The 13,944-nt window shown below is 35.9% G+C and overlaps 1 protein-coding gene across 1 annotated transcript; it reads right to left on the reverse strand.

The window, feature by feature from the left end:
• Positions 1-12,823: 12,823 nt before the first annotated feature.
• LOC114325592 (headcase protein-like) lies at positions 12,824-13,564 on the reverse strand. Its single transcript, XM_028273696.2, has one exon. The coding sequence runs from the start codon at positions 13,502-13,504 to the stop codon at positions 12,824-12,826; it is 681 nt and encodes a 226-aa protein (XP_028129497.2). The 5' UTR covers positions 13,505-13,564.
• Between the last annotated feature and the right edge of the window lie 380 nt (positions 13,565-13,944).

Here is a 13,944-nt window from a genome sequence, read left to right on the forward strand (position 1 = left end):
AAAAGCTGCGAGAAACAAACGAAAAAGCTATAAAACAAATAGGTCAATTAGAAAAAGAAATTAGTAAAGCAAATGAAAAAATAGAGAAATTGGAAAATGAAAGAAAGAGGAAAAATGTAATAATCATCATCATCAATGGTGCTACAGTCCTATGAAAGAGCCTCGACCTTCCCAAGTCCTATTACGCCAGTCAGTCCTATCCATTGCCAACCGTTGCCAGTTTGCTGCGCCTATTTTTCTCCCATCCTCATCTACGCCATCTTTCCATCTAAGTTTTGGCCTACCCCTATTTCTACTTCACAAAGGTTGTGACATAAGGATTCTTCTAGGAGGGTTGCTATGCTGTGATCTTGCTAGGTGTCCTGCCCATCTTAGTCTTCCTATTCTTATAAGAGATACTACGTCTTAAAAAATGTAATAATACAAGGAATAAAAATTGATACAAATGATCAGAAAGTTTTACGAGGAGCTATGGAGAATTTTATAAAAAAAGAGCTACAAGTTTCAGTAGATGTAAATGGAGCAAGGAAAATAGGAGAAAATACTGTCATAGTGGAACTTAACAGCGTGAAAAACAAAATAGAAATAATGAAATATGTCAAAAGAAGAAAAAATTATCCAGAAAGAAATTAGAAGCAAGGCTATGGTAGAGAGGCATAATGGAAAAAATGGAAAAATAGGATACCAGAAGCTAATCATTAATGGTGAAATATGGACATGGAATAGCAGTCAACAACAACTTATAAAAGAGAAAAATATTTTTTTTTTAATGCTCCACTCGGAGTAACATTACAATCTGTTCACTATTGGAACAATGAGTAACTTAATTCTAACCTAACCTAACTACATTTTTTTAAGCTAAAGTCTTACTCATCAGTATTTCTTTAGGTTATATTAGCATATCGCCTATTTACACTACAATTAACGTGTACACTACCGCACGATGCGCACTACACTATCTCATATGGTTTAGTACCGCACTATGCGCACTACACTAGCTCATATGGTTTGATTCTTTTAAGACGTCTGGTCTGGTTCGTGTTGTCAAGTAGCTGGAGGGCCTCAACATTCACGTGACGATGGAGCCTATCTTCGTGGTTCCGGGCAAATCTAGATATAGTCTGTCTAACGATGTCGATCCCCAGATCATTGTGGATGATACTGTTTCTAATATACCAGGGGGCATCTACGATGTTCCTTAGTACCTTGTTTTGGAAGCGTTGAATTATTTGTATATTACTTTCGCTGGCACACCCCCATAGTTGTATGCCATAGCTCCAGAGAGGCTTGAGGATTTGATTGTAGAGTAGCAACTTATTATGGATTGATAATTTGGAGTCACGTCCAAGCAGCCAATACATTTTTTTATATCTGATTCCAAGCTCTTGTCTTTTCTTTTTAATATGTGCTTTCCACCTAAGTCTTGCATCAAGAGTGATACCCAGATATTTTGCAGTATTCTCATATGGAATCTGGATATCATTTATTCTGATTGGTATGTATTGCCTCCTTTTATTGATAAAATCAATATGTATGGATTTGGTTTCATTCAACTTGATTCTCCATGCTTTAGTCCATTTATATATCTGATTTATGGAGTTCTGTAAGTTATGTACCGCTTCTTCATGATTATTTCCAACTGAGATAATTGCTGTGTCATCTGCAAATGTAGCAATAGTATCTTGACGTAGTTGAGGGATATCTCTGGTGTATAAAATGTACAGAACTGGTCCAAGGACACTTCCTTGTGAAACACCAGCTCTAATCTGTCTCAAATCAGAGTATGCTTCCTCCTGCTTTACTCTGAAGCATCTGTCTGATATGTATGATTCTAAGAGTTGGGCAAACTGTTCTGGTAGGTGATAGCGCAGTTTATGTATTAATCCTTTGTGCCACACCTTATCGAATGCTTGGGCCACATCCAGGAAGACAGTGGTGCAAACTTTCTTTTCTTCCAGTGCCATTTCTATGATGTCAGTGATCCTATGCACTTGCTCAATAGTAGAATGGCTCTGTCTAAAACCAAATTGGTGGGATGGGATTAGCTGTCTCTCTTCAATTATTGGCTTTAGCCTTTTTAGGAGCATTTTTTCATAGAGTTTTGCTATCACCGGGATGAGTGATATTGGTCTGTACGACGTTACTTGGTGAGGTTGTTTTCCAGGTTTAGTTATCATTATCACCTCTGCCACTTTCCACAACTTCGGTATAAAGAAATATACAACCAAAAAACTAGCAATACAACTAAAGCAGACTGAAATAACAGAGACGACATGGAAAGTAAAGGTAAACGAACATATTTATATTAGTAGGAACATGGAATGTAAGAGGAACATACGAAGAAGGAAAACTGAAACACCTAGTAGATGAATGCAAAAAATTTATTTTTCAATAGCGGAGGGAAAAATTTTTTTCCTTTCGTTCGTTTACCTTTACTTTGCCATGTCGTCTGTGTTATTTCAGTCTGCTTTAGTTGTATTGCTAGTTTTTTGTAGAATAGTTATTTAATAGAATGTTAGGCACAGGATTTGTAGTAAACAAAAAGTTGAAAGATCTAATCGTTGACTTTAAACCAATTTCAGAGAGAATATGCATACTAAGAATAAGAGAAAAATACCAAAAAATAACATTTTTAAAGATACATGCACCGATGTGGGGTGTAAGAATGTGTTAATAGAGGTAGCACCTTTTATTGGAACGACCACATGAAACGTCGTCGACGGGAGATTGTTTTTGATAACTGGTCCTCATAAGGCACTCAACTCTCACCACTTATGGCTCCACGTGCCACATCTTGGGCAACTGCATTGGTCTGCAGGCTAAACTAAGTGAGGGTAGCCAGACATGGTGATAGGTTGGACAGTGGCAGCTGGTTGTTACAAAACTGACCATGCGGCGAGAATCATAGCCACAGAAACGGCACATATACAGCGTTGCAGAATTCAAAGGGAAACCACTGCACTATTTTCCCAAGAGAATTTTTTCCCATAACGATGACAATTTCAGTATGTGAAGATGGAATGTGTAGCGACCCGACTCACGCCATCTCGGTTCCGGGTCGGATGGTGTGAAATTTGCTACCGGCTGCCAAGGTGTGAGGGACCAGGCACCTGGCAGAAATTGTGAGACTGAATCCAAATTTTCATTTAATTTAAGAAAATGTCAGCGAATTGGTACATGGTACGTCCAGGGACTGATCCAAAACCCAGGAAAGTTACACATAATTAAAAAAGAAATGGCAGACCACAATCTTTCGGTACTGGGACTCTCTGAAACTCACTGGAGAGGTAAAGGGCATTTTAAAACAACTGCTGGCAACGTCGTCTATTTTTCAGGCCCAGATAACAAAAGTACAAATAGAGTCGCAATAATTGTACCCTCTAAACTTAACGACTGCGTAATTGGATATAATACTATTGATGGCAGGATAATATCCCTTAAAATGAGAATATCAACCAATACCCTACACCTTGTCTAGGTATACGCTCCTACAACAGCTGCACAAGAAGAAGACATCAACAGGTTCTATGGTCGTCTAGAAGAAACTGTTCGCGCTATTACGAAAAGTGAACTCATCATAATTTTAGGAGATTTTAACGCCAAAGTGGGGTCATCTAATGAAAATATTGAAGGAGTGCTGGGCAAAAATGGACTGGGACAGAGAAATGAGAATGGCGACCGTCTAGTGGAGTTCTGTGTAGAACAACATCTTGTAGATCAACATCATAGACCTAGAATGTAGAAACAACAAGGAATCAAATAGACTGCATCCTAATAAGATCAAGATGGAAGTCGTCGGCCATCAACTGTAAAACATATCCTGGCGCAGACTGTGGAAGCGATCATCAACTCCTGGTATTGAACGTTCGACTTCGTTTTTAAAGTTCCCATAAGAAGACCCCAGAGAAAAGTCATGTCTCTAAATCCATCAAAAATCAATGACTTCCAACACAACCTAGAAGAAGCTCTCTCTTTAGACCAAGTAGATAGTGACCCTGAAAGCACTTGGATTTATTTCAAAGATAAGGTAATCGAGGCTGCAAAAGACTATGAGACAGCGGTTTACACTGGCCGTAAGCCATGGATATCCGATAATACGTGGACTGTTATTCAACGCACAAAATAACACAAAGCTAGACACGGAACAAACGATGAATACAGAGAGTTATCGAAAGAAATCAAAAAACAGTGCCGCAAAGACACAGCTGATTACATCTCTCAAATATGCAGAGAGATAGAGGAACATGGCTGTCGAAATCAACCGAGGGATTTATTCCAGAAGATCAAACTCCTTACCAGAGAATTTAAACCTCAAACGTGGTCTGTAATAGATAAGGAAGGTAATCTAAAGACCGATACTGACGAAATATTGGAAAAATGGCGAAACTACTGTGACGAGCTATATAAAAATAACGAGGTATCAGCAGAAAATCAGTGGCCCTCTAACTACTCTAGAGAACCTACTGTCTTACTCGCTGAAGTCAAAGATGCAATTAAATCACTAAAGAGAAATAAATCCCCAGGCATTGATTCAATACCATGTGAAATACTATAGTTACTAGGTGACAAAGGACTACATATCATCCATTCTATCTGTGTCGCTGTTTGGAATTCAGGAAAATTGCCATCTGATTGGTGCACCTCAATTTATATCCCGCTACACAAAAAAGGAACTACTACCAGATGTGAAAACTACCGCACATTGTCACTAATAACACATGCTAGTAAAATATTGTTGCATATCATCAAAAACAGATTAAAAACCTATCTACATTACCAAATACCTCAGGAACAAGCGGGATTTGTAAAGGGTAAAGGTACAAGGGAGCAAATCCTGAACCTGAGACAACTTATTGAAAAGTCTAGAGCATTTCAAGTACCTACGATTATATGCTTCGTTGACTACCAAAAGGCATTTGATTGTGTAAGCTGGATAAATCTGTGGTCAATTTTAATAGAAATGGGCGCACCAATGCACCTGGTGACACTTATTAAAAATCTGTACCAGTCTAATATAGCGACATTACGACTAGATCAGAAGTTCTCAAACCAATTCAAGACCGAGAGAGGTGTTAGACAAGGATGCGTGTTGTCACCTGACTTATTTTTTAACATTTATGCTGAACATGTCATGAGGATGGTTTTAGAAGGATGGGCCTTTAGAAGGATAGGAAAATCTCCAACTTGAGATTTGCTGATGACACTACACTTATAGCAGCAAATGAGCAAGAAGAGTTGAGCACGAAAGCAATAAAGTCGGTCTGAAAATCAATAAAGCTAAGACAAAAATAATGGTGGTCGACAGATTCGACACTATTCAACTGACTAACATGTTACAGGAACACCAGATAGTAAACACTTTTGTCTATCTCGGGTCTAGTATAACTAACGATGGCAACTGTGAAGCAGAAGTTCGGAGACGTATTGGTATGGCAAAAAATGCGATGAGACGCCTAACTAAAGTTTGGAAAGACAGATCAATCTCTCAAAATATCAAGATGAGACTGGTGAATGCCCTTGTATTCTCAATATTTCTATGCGGAGCAGAGACTTGGACTCTTCGCGCATGCGAGCGCCAAAAAATTGATGCCTTTGAGATGTGGTGCTGGAGAAGAATGCTGCGCATACCATAGATAGCTCATAGAACAAACGTTTCCATTCTAAACCAACTCAATATTAAAAAAAAGCTGTCCACAATATGTCTGCAACGAATTCTGCAATTCTTTGGTCACGTGGTTCGCAGAGGTGATGACAGTTTGGAGAGATCAATAGTATCTGGAAACGTTCCGGGGAGAAGATCAAGAGGACGCTCACCAACTAGATGGTCCGATCAAATAAAGAATTCAGCTGGAAACTCATTCTGCGAAGCTCTTAGAGTAGCTGAAAATAGAGACCAATGGAGAAAGATTGTTAGGAATATTGGAAGAAATCACGATCCTCAGTAATGGGGAAACGACAAGAGAGAGAGAGAGAGAGAGAGAGAGAGAGAGAGAGATGCACCGACTGAAGAGAAAAACATAGAGATAAAGGAAGACTTCTACAGTCAAATAGATACAGTATTCGAAAATATTCCCAAATACGATATAAAAATAGTACTAGGTGATGCTAATGCCAAAATAGGAAAGAAGAAATATATACACCCACCATAGGAAAATAAAGTCTGCATGAAACAACGAATGAAAATGGTCACCTCTTAATAGATTTTGCAAAAGAAAGAAACATGATCGTTATGAGCACGTACTTTCAACACAAAAGAATATACCAAGGAACATGGAAATCACCACATGGGAAAACCATAAACCAAATAGTTCATGTGCTCGTCGAAAAAGACATGGAAAATGTATAAAGAACATAAGAACATATAGAGGACCAGATGCAGACACAGATCACTTTATAGTCGGAATACAACTGAAACAGGTTATACCAGTTCTTAGAAACCAACAGAAAAAAGGTACAAAGTAATTAAACCTATTAGACTACTGTCAGAAGAAGAACAAAGTAAATATGAAAGACTAGTCACTAGAGAACTGGAAAATATTGCAGAAAATGGAAACATCGAACAATAATGGATGCAAATAAAAGTATGTATGACCAAAGTAGCGCAAGTCAGTAATAGAAATATAAAAGATGGATTCAAAGAATGGTTTGATAAGGAATGTAAAATAGAACTGGATGAAAGAAATAAGTTAAGACTGAAAATGATGCAAGTGAAAACACCAGAGATGGAGATAAAATACAAAGAACAAAGAAAACGAACTAAAAGAATCATACGAGCAAAGAAAAGAAAGTAAAACGAAGATAAATTGAAATGCATAGAGGAAAACTATAAAAATGAAGAAGTCAGAAACTTATATCAAGGAGTAAAAAAATGAGAAAAGGGGGTTCCAAAGAAAACCTGTACACTAAAAAAGCAAAAATGTAAGGAATTTAGTAAGCGACGAAGAAATACTGAACAGATGGAGAGAATACTTCGAAGAGCTTCTAAATAAAATTCCCACAACAGAATATGCAGAACAAGAAGAAGAAGAAGAAGAAGAAGAAGAAGAACCGAATGAAAGTATTGATCAGGAAGAAATACAAGAAAGACCGCCTAATGAAAAAGAAATAAAAGAAATAATAGAGAAACTAAAGAAAACAAGAGCCCAGGTAAGGATGAAATAACAGCGAAATGTTTAAATATGGAGGACCAGTATTAATTAAGCATTTGGAAAAGCTGATAAAAGAAATTTGGGAACAAGAACACATACCAAAAGAATTGACTGAAGCCACACTGTGTCCAATTCACAAAAAAGGCGACACAAGTTTATGCCATAATTACAGGGGAATAGTCCTACTAAACGTTGCATATAAAATACTTGCAGTACATATAAAAGACAAGATAACACAAAAGATAGATAATGACATAGGAGAATATCAATGTGGATTCAGAAGAGGAAGCAGCACGGTGGATCAAATTTTCCTACTGCATGAGATACAAGCGGGAAGCTACGAATACGGGAAATCTACAATGGCCCTATTCATTGACTTTAAACAAGCTTTTGACAGAGTGAAACGGAAAGAAATATACAAAGCACTATGTGAGATTGGAATTAGTGAAAAATTAATAAAGATGGTAAAAGTTACACTCAGAGAAACAGAGAACAGGGTTAAAATAAATTGAAAGGTAACAGATAAGTTTAGGGTCGGTGCAGGGGTACGACAAGGAGACCCACTGTCATCACTGTTGTTCAGTATCCTTCTTGAAATGGTCATCAGAGAAGCCGAAATTAACAGGACATGACTTGTATACCAACGAAAACAAACACCAATGCTTGGCATTCGCTGATGACATAGAAATGATAGCCAGAAGTAAACAAGAATTAAAAGCAATACTAAAAAGACTAGAGGCGATAGGAAGAAAGAAAGGGATATACATAAACGAAGAAAAGACTAAATATATGGAATGGACAGAACGAGAATACACACAAGGACAATATCTGACAATAAACACAGAGGCAAAATATATGAATTCGAAGAAGTAGAGAGATTCCAATATCTAGGAGCGACATTCACTAGGAGACCAAATATAAAAAAAGAAATCCAAGCGAGAATTATGGCTGGAAATCGTTGTATCTTTGCTCTAAACAACTTCTCCACTTCCAGCACTTTTATTCCTAGGTAAAAATCAAAATCCGGCCCTGGTTATCTGTTTATAATAACATTAATTATATTATAATAAAGTTTTCTACTTTCAGCTGATTCTGTTTATTAATATGCTTTATTTTCCTGTAGAAATACACCATTCACACTAATATTATATTGTTTTGTTTCCACCTACTATAAAACCTGCTTTGTTTATATTCGATATCACACAAGTTTTTATCACTTTACACAAGAATTTAATTCCTTATCGTTGGTATTACTTTTATTTTTTAGTAAACATCTATTCTTATGTAAAATCGTCCAATAAACACCATGGTTTGATTATTTTTCCGCTAGCCACTGTAGTTTTTGAGAAAATTGCGAAAAATCTCTATTTTACGATTTTTCCGGATTTCCCGGCATTTTCTCGCAAAAAAGCACATCTATTTCTATGTAAAATCGTCCAATAAACACGATGGTTTAATTATTTTTCCGCTAGCTACTGTAGTTGTCGAGAAATTGCGAAAAATCTCTATTTTACGATTTTTCCGGATTTCCCGGCATTTTTTCGCAAAAAAGCACATCTATTTTTATGTAAAATCGTCCAATAAACACGATGGTTTAATTATTTTTCCGCTAGCTACTGTAGTTGTCGAGAAAATTGCGAAAAATCTCTATTTTACGATTTTTCCGGATTTCCCGGCATTTTCTCGCAAAAAAGCACATCTATTTTTATGTAAAATCGTCCAATAAACACGATGGTTTAATTATTTTTCCGCTAGCTACTGTAGTTGTCGAGAACATTGCGAAAAATCTCTATTTTACGATTTTTCCGGATTTCCCGGCATTTTCTCGCAAAAAAGCACATCTATTTTTATGTAAAATCGTCCAATAAACACGATGGTTTGATTATTTTTCCGCTAGCTATTGTAGTTTTCAAGAAAACTGCAGAAAAGCTCTATTTTACGATTTTTCCGGATTTCCCGGCATTTTCTCGCAAAACTAATTTCAGATTCGGATTCCTGAGGGTCGAAAACATATTTGCAAAAGGTTTTCGTCTTCTTTGCCAATTTTGAGCAGTTGAGAATATTTCAGTGGACTATTTGCTTAAGCGATCAAAAATGGGATGTCAACTACAAAGGCCTCTACAAAAGGATAAAATTACGTTTAAAGACAATTTAGGAGAATGTTGGTTCCGAAACTTTCTATCAAACACCAGAAACAGTTAACCCGACCAGTTCACGTTATTTCAGGAGCAGTTATTTTCAATCAAAATATACTTTTTGAAATACATCTATATAAAAAGATAAGAAGCAACACAGGTGTATTAAGTATGTACATCCTTTTTGGAAGTAAATATGGAAACAAAAAAACAGGAGCCGAAGCCCCCCCCCCCCAAGATCTGAGGACGGCAGCGGAGAACCCTCGCCGGAGCCTACGCAGATAAGTAGCCCTTTTACAGTCCAACATTCGCAAAGTGCTACTGAACAATTAATTAGTTTCTTTGACGATTAATTTTATTTGTTAATAACTTCAGTTTTTCTTTTAAAATAGCAATAGAAGCGTATGTGATTTAGTTTACCTGTGTTAATAAACGAGTATGTGAAGTTATCTTTGAATTTTATTGATTAACCTCCCTTAGATCCTTGGAAAGTGATTTATTTTGGCACAGCACAGGATCTACGCCAGGCTGAGCTAGCCAATAGTCTTTGTAAGGGTTACACTTGGCGCAGGTTCCTTAGCACAGAAAACGTCTTTAGAAGAATTACTCATTATAGAGAAGAATAACGAAAATAGATACCCTTAAGATTTTGAGATTTTGCTTAAAATGTAGGAAAAAAAATAAAAATCCCAATAATTACAATTTGTTTTATCCGATTCCAGATAGAAAGGAATTTAGATTAAGAAATTAAAGGTAAAAAACAAAAAAGAAAAAAAAACGCGTAAAACGTGTTAAGATTTTTGCTGCAAAAAAAGGAAGTAATATATGATAAGAAATAGAAAAACGGATAAAAACATCTAAATACGAATACAAGATTATAGAGGAACAAAAATGGAAAAGTTTAATACAATTTAGAAGTCTCAAAATGGGAGCTATAGAAAAACAGATAAAAACATCTAAATACGAATACAAGATTATAGAGGAACAAAAATGGAAAAGTTTAATACAATTTAAAAGACTCAAAATGGGAGCTAAAAATTAAAAAGAAACTAAATATGAAAATGCAGCAGTGTTCTATATGAAATGCAAATATTTAGTTGGAGATTTTTCGTTTCATCTTTTAGCCGATAGGTATGCATCGAGTCTGATCTTATAAAAAAAATCATTTACTGATGCAAAAACTGCGAAAGAATGACTTTAATGTATATTGGTTTTTTTTGTTATGCAAAAATAAATGAGTAAATACTTTTTTGGTTAAATTTTTGAGATAAAGTTTTAAATTATTATATTATAATTATACGTTAGTAAATTATAAATGCATGATAAATTATTGAAAATAGAATACATACTGACACACAAGACGTGCTACAATATAGTGTTTGTCTTTTAGTTTTCCAACGGGATAATCCAGAAAATTCATGTAATTTTTTTACTTTAATACCGCACACTTAGATGTTTTTCTTCTTTTTTTTTGTAACGTATATTAAACTGGAATACAGAATTTTGGAACTAAATAACTACCCAACATGATTCAATAATAATTTAGTATGTACTCATAAATATGGTCAATCATTTTTATTAAATTTTCAGGGATTTTCTAGATTATGAAATCGCTGATACGAAGTGAAATCTTTTGTCCCTGCTGTGCCTTTCATTACTTTAAAAGTTTTATCTGCTTCATGTACATTGTCGTAATTTTTTTTAAGAAATCTTTAGAATATTTTTAAATTCATTGATAAAAAAATCAAAACTTCTTTCTATTCCATTATTGATTAAATTGATCAATTTAATTCTAATTAAAATTTCATGTAAATTAAGAAATTACAAATTGTTATTTTTTTATTATTATAACTGTAAGGTATTATCCTTCCATATTCTACAATATTATTTATGTAGATGTGACAGAGGAACATGAAACATAGGAAAAAACATTAACAGAAAAAGCAAACTATGTAATGTATGTTTTGGTTGAACTGGAGCAAGGAAAAATAATGAGAAGCGACATAAAAATATCTATAATTACACAAAGAATAGAACAATGAGAAAAAATGATGATTCTGGTCTAGATTATTAGTTATTGGTAAAAAAGAAATGCGAGCTACCAAGTCAGTTCAAAGAAAAAGAAAAATAAAGATAGATACATTCATCGTTAAAATAAATTTTGTGAGAGGTATATTTTTTTAGTTTTAAATAATAATTTAAAATATTCAATTTAAAGATTCAGATTAAAAAGCAGGCATAACGTACAATACGGCAAAACAGGAAAAAGCAAATCAAAAATTGAGATCGAGTCAGAAAATCAAGAAGTGACAGTTAAATAATACCTACTTCATATTCAGAAAGGAAGTAAACAAGTCACGATCGTAAAGGACATCAAAATAATGAAAAAATACATAAAAGATATCGCTGTATGAAATAGAGTGAAATCGTTATAAAAAAAACGTTTTATACGCTATAAGAATCTATTGATCACAATGACTCATACGGTGCAGTTTAGCACAAGTATGATGATTTTATTGTCAATGTCTTTTTGGTACGTATTTATAATAGACAACATGTCCAAAAAGAAGAATAAAAAATAACGGAAAAATGAAAAAGGTTCATTAATAACAATATTTTGGATTCAGCAATAATACTTCCAAAATTATGTGCAAAAAATGTTTACAAACAACTATGACTAACATAAATATTGTTATCAGAACTTTTAACCTTTGGCTCAATGGTTAAGAGTTAGATTTTAGATCAAATAAAATATAAATGCAAATTATAGGTACAGGGTGCAGATAGTTGGGTGTAATACCTGTCATTAATAATTTATACGTTTGAGCAGTGGTGTCATGGTGTGGGAACGCCGTTCCCGCACTGGTTAAGAAAAGAAAAAAAAATAATAGAGAATTTAGGTTTTGTAAACAAAAATTAGCTGCGTTCCCGCACTGCTAATTTTGCCGTGACACCACTGCGTTTGAGTAAAGCAAAAAGACTGAATCCTGTTAGCGAATTTTGAATTAATTTACAAACATATGACAATGCCACAAAAAGTAAATTACAACTTACAACTATGTACTTGGAAGATGCTAGTAGCCTAAGGTGCGTATTAACCAAATTTTTAGAGCATACCCGGTAAGGTAAAAAGTCATGTAACTTCAATCATATGTAAATATTATCAAAATTTTTATTTAAAGTACTTTAAACATGCAGATTTTTTTAAGTATGCTAAATGTTTATGTAAATTGCTTAATTTTGAAAGTTTTACAAGTAGTTATGTGAGCGCTGTGTTATGCAACTGAACGTTTTGTGTGTATGTTTATACTCATGTGTGAAACTATTGAGTTCAAAAAATCAATTTTAATTCATTTATTAGATGGACTTGAAGGATGAGTGTTGTAATTTAGATTTTTGAAGAATAAAAGAATATAACATGTCCTTGAGATAATTTGGAAAATATGAATTATGTTTTAGATCCACAAAGAATATTATGTTATACATATTTGGTTAATGAGGAAATAACGTAATAGTAAACAAAAATAATCGTTTTTGTACTCACCGAATTCTATCTTGTAAATCAACTTTACTCTTTTTCTTAGAGTGGGCATGAATGGGCGAAACACTGGGTTCACTTCCCGAGGTTGGGGGACTAGAAGAGCCAGTACTAGAGCAAGACAAACTACCAGTTCTTGCTCTTATCTCACTGCCGATGGGATGGTTGGAAGTTATAGCAAGGGTAGGTCGACTGTTTTTATTCTTACGTTTTTTCTTTTTTCCCGAATCAACTTCTTCGATTCTTCCAAAGATATTACTCGTGGGTGGCGGAGGCATCCAATCCAAGTCCTTTTTTAAATGTCCACGACCGCACTTACACCCACAAGCCTTATAAGCTAAATCGTAGCCCTTCTTGGTCCAGAGGTTTTGATGCCTTTGGCGTTCGGACCAAGAACGAGCCCTGCCACAAGTTTTAAGATAACTTAAGACGGATTGTTCCCATTGATCAAAGCACTCACGGTGCATATATCTTCCCGATGTGCACAATTCGTTATTGCAAGTAACTCGCACGGTATCCCGGAGATCGTCCAACGAAATAAGCATGTGGTCATTGTTGTTCATATGTTGCTGGGCGCGCAGACACTCTCCCGTGGGCACACAACACCTGGTGACACCGCCGGTGACCTCGTCCCCGACGAGGCCCTGAACTTGCGCTAAGTGTCGACGAGGTGCCATGTTCATATAAACTGTGTGTGACCTTGAAGAGATGCGTTCACGTCTTCGATGCGGCTGCTTCGGAGGCCTACTGTGACCGCCGGCATACGCACGCCGCACTCGCCAGGGAAAGTGCGTGGTGGGGGGCGACGATTCGGAAAGCGAAAGGTAGGGGAAGGTGGGGGAGCGATTTTCACTTTCGGTTTCGCGGCGACGCTACAGACGCAAGCGCCGGATTTTCACTCTCCGACGGCCCTGACCATCGAGGCAGCGGACGACGTCGGGACGGCGCTCATGCCGCTGGCGATGTCGATGCCGTGGTGATGCTTGCTCCTGCTGAAGGCTGCTGATTTGTTTGGCTTTTGGATGTGGATGAACGTACTGACACGCGGTTCACCGGTATTGCATTGTTTTGTTACCTATGTGAATATTTCTAAAACCGACGTGACGGGCTGTGGGTGAATATA

Source organism: Diabrotica virgifera, chromosome 7 (genome assembly GCF_917563875.1).
Source record: "Diabrotica virgifera virgifera chromosome 7, PGI_DIABVI_V3a".
NCBI lineage: Eukaryota > Metazoa > Arthropoda > Insecta > Coleoptera > Chrysomelidae > Diabrotica > Diabrotica virgifera.

What these genes read in the sequence shown, in the direction of transcription:
- LOC114325592 (XM_028273696.2), bottom strand. Translation starts at nt 13,504, where the DNA reads ATGAACATGGCACCTCGTCGACACTTAGCGCAAGTTCAGGGCCTCGTC.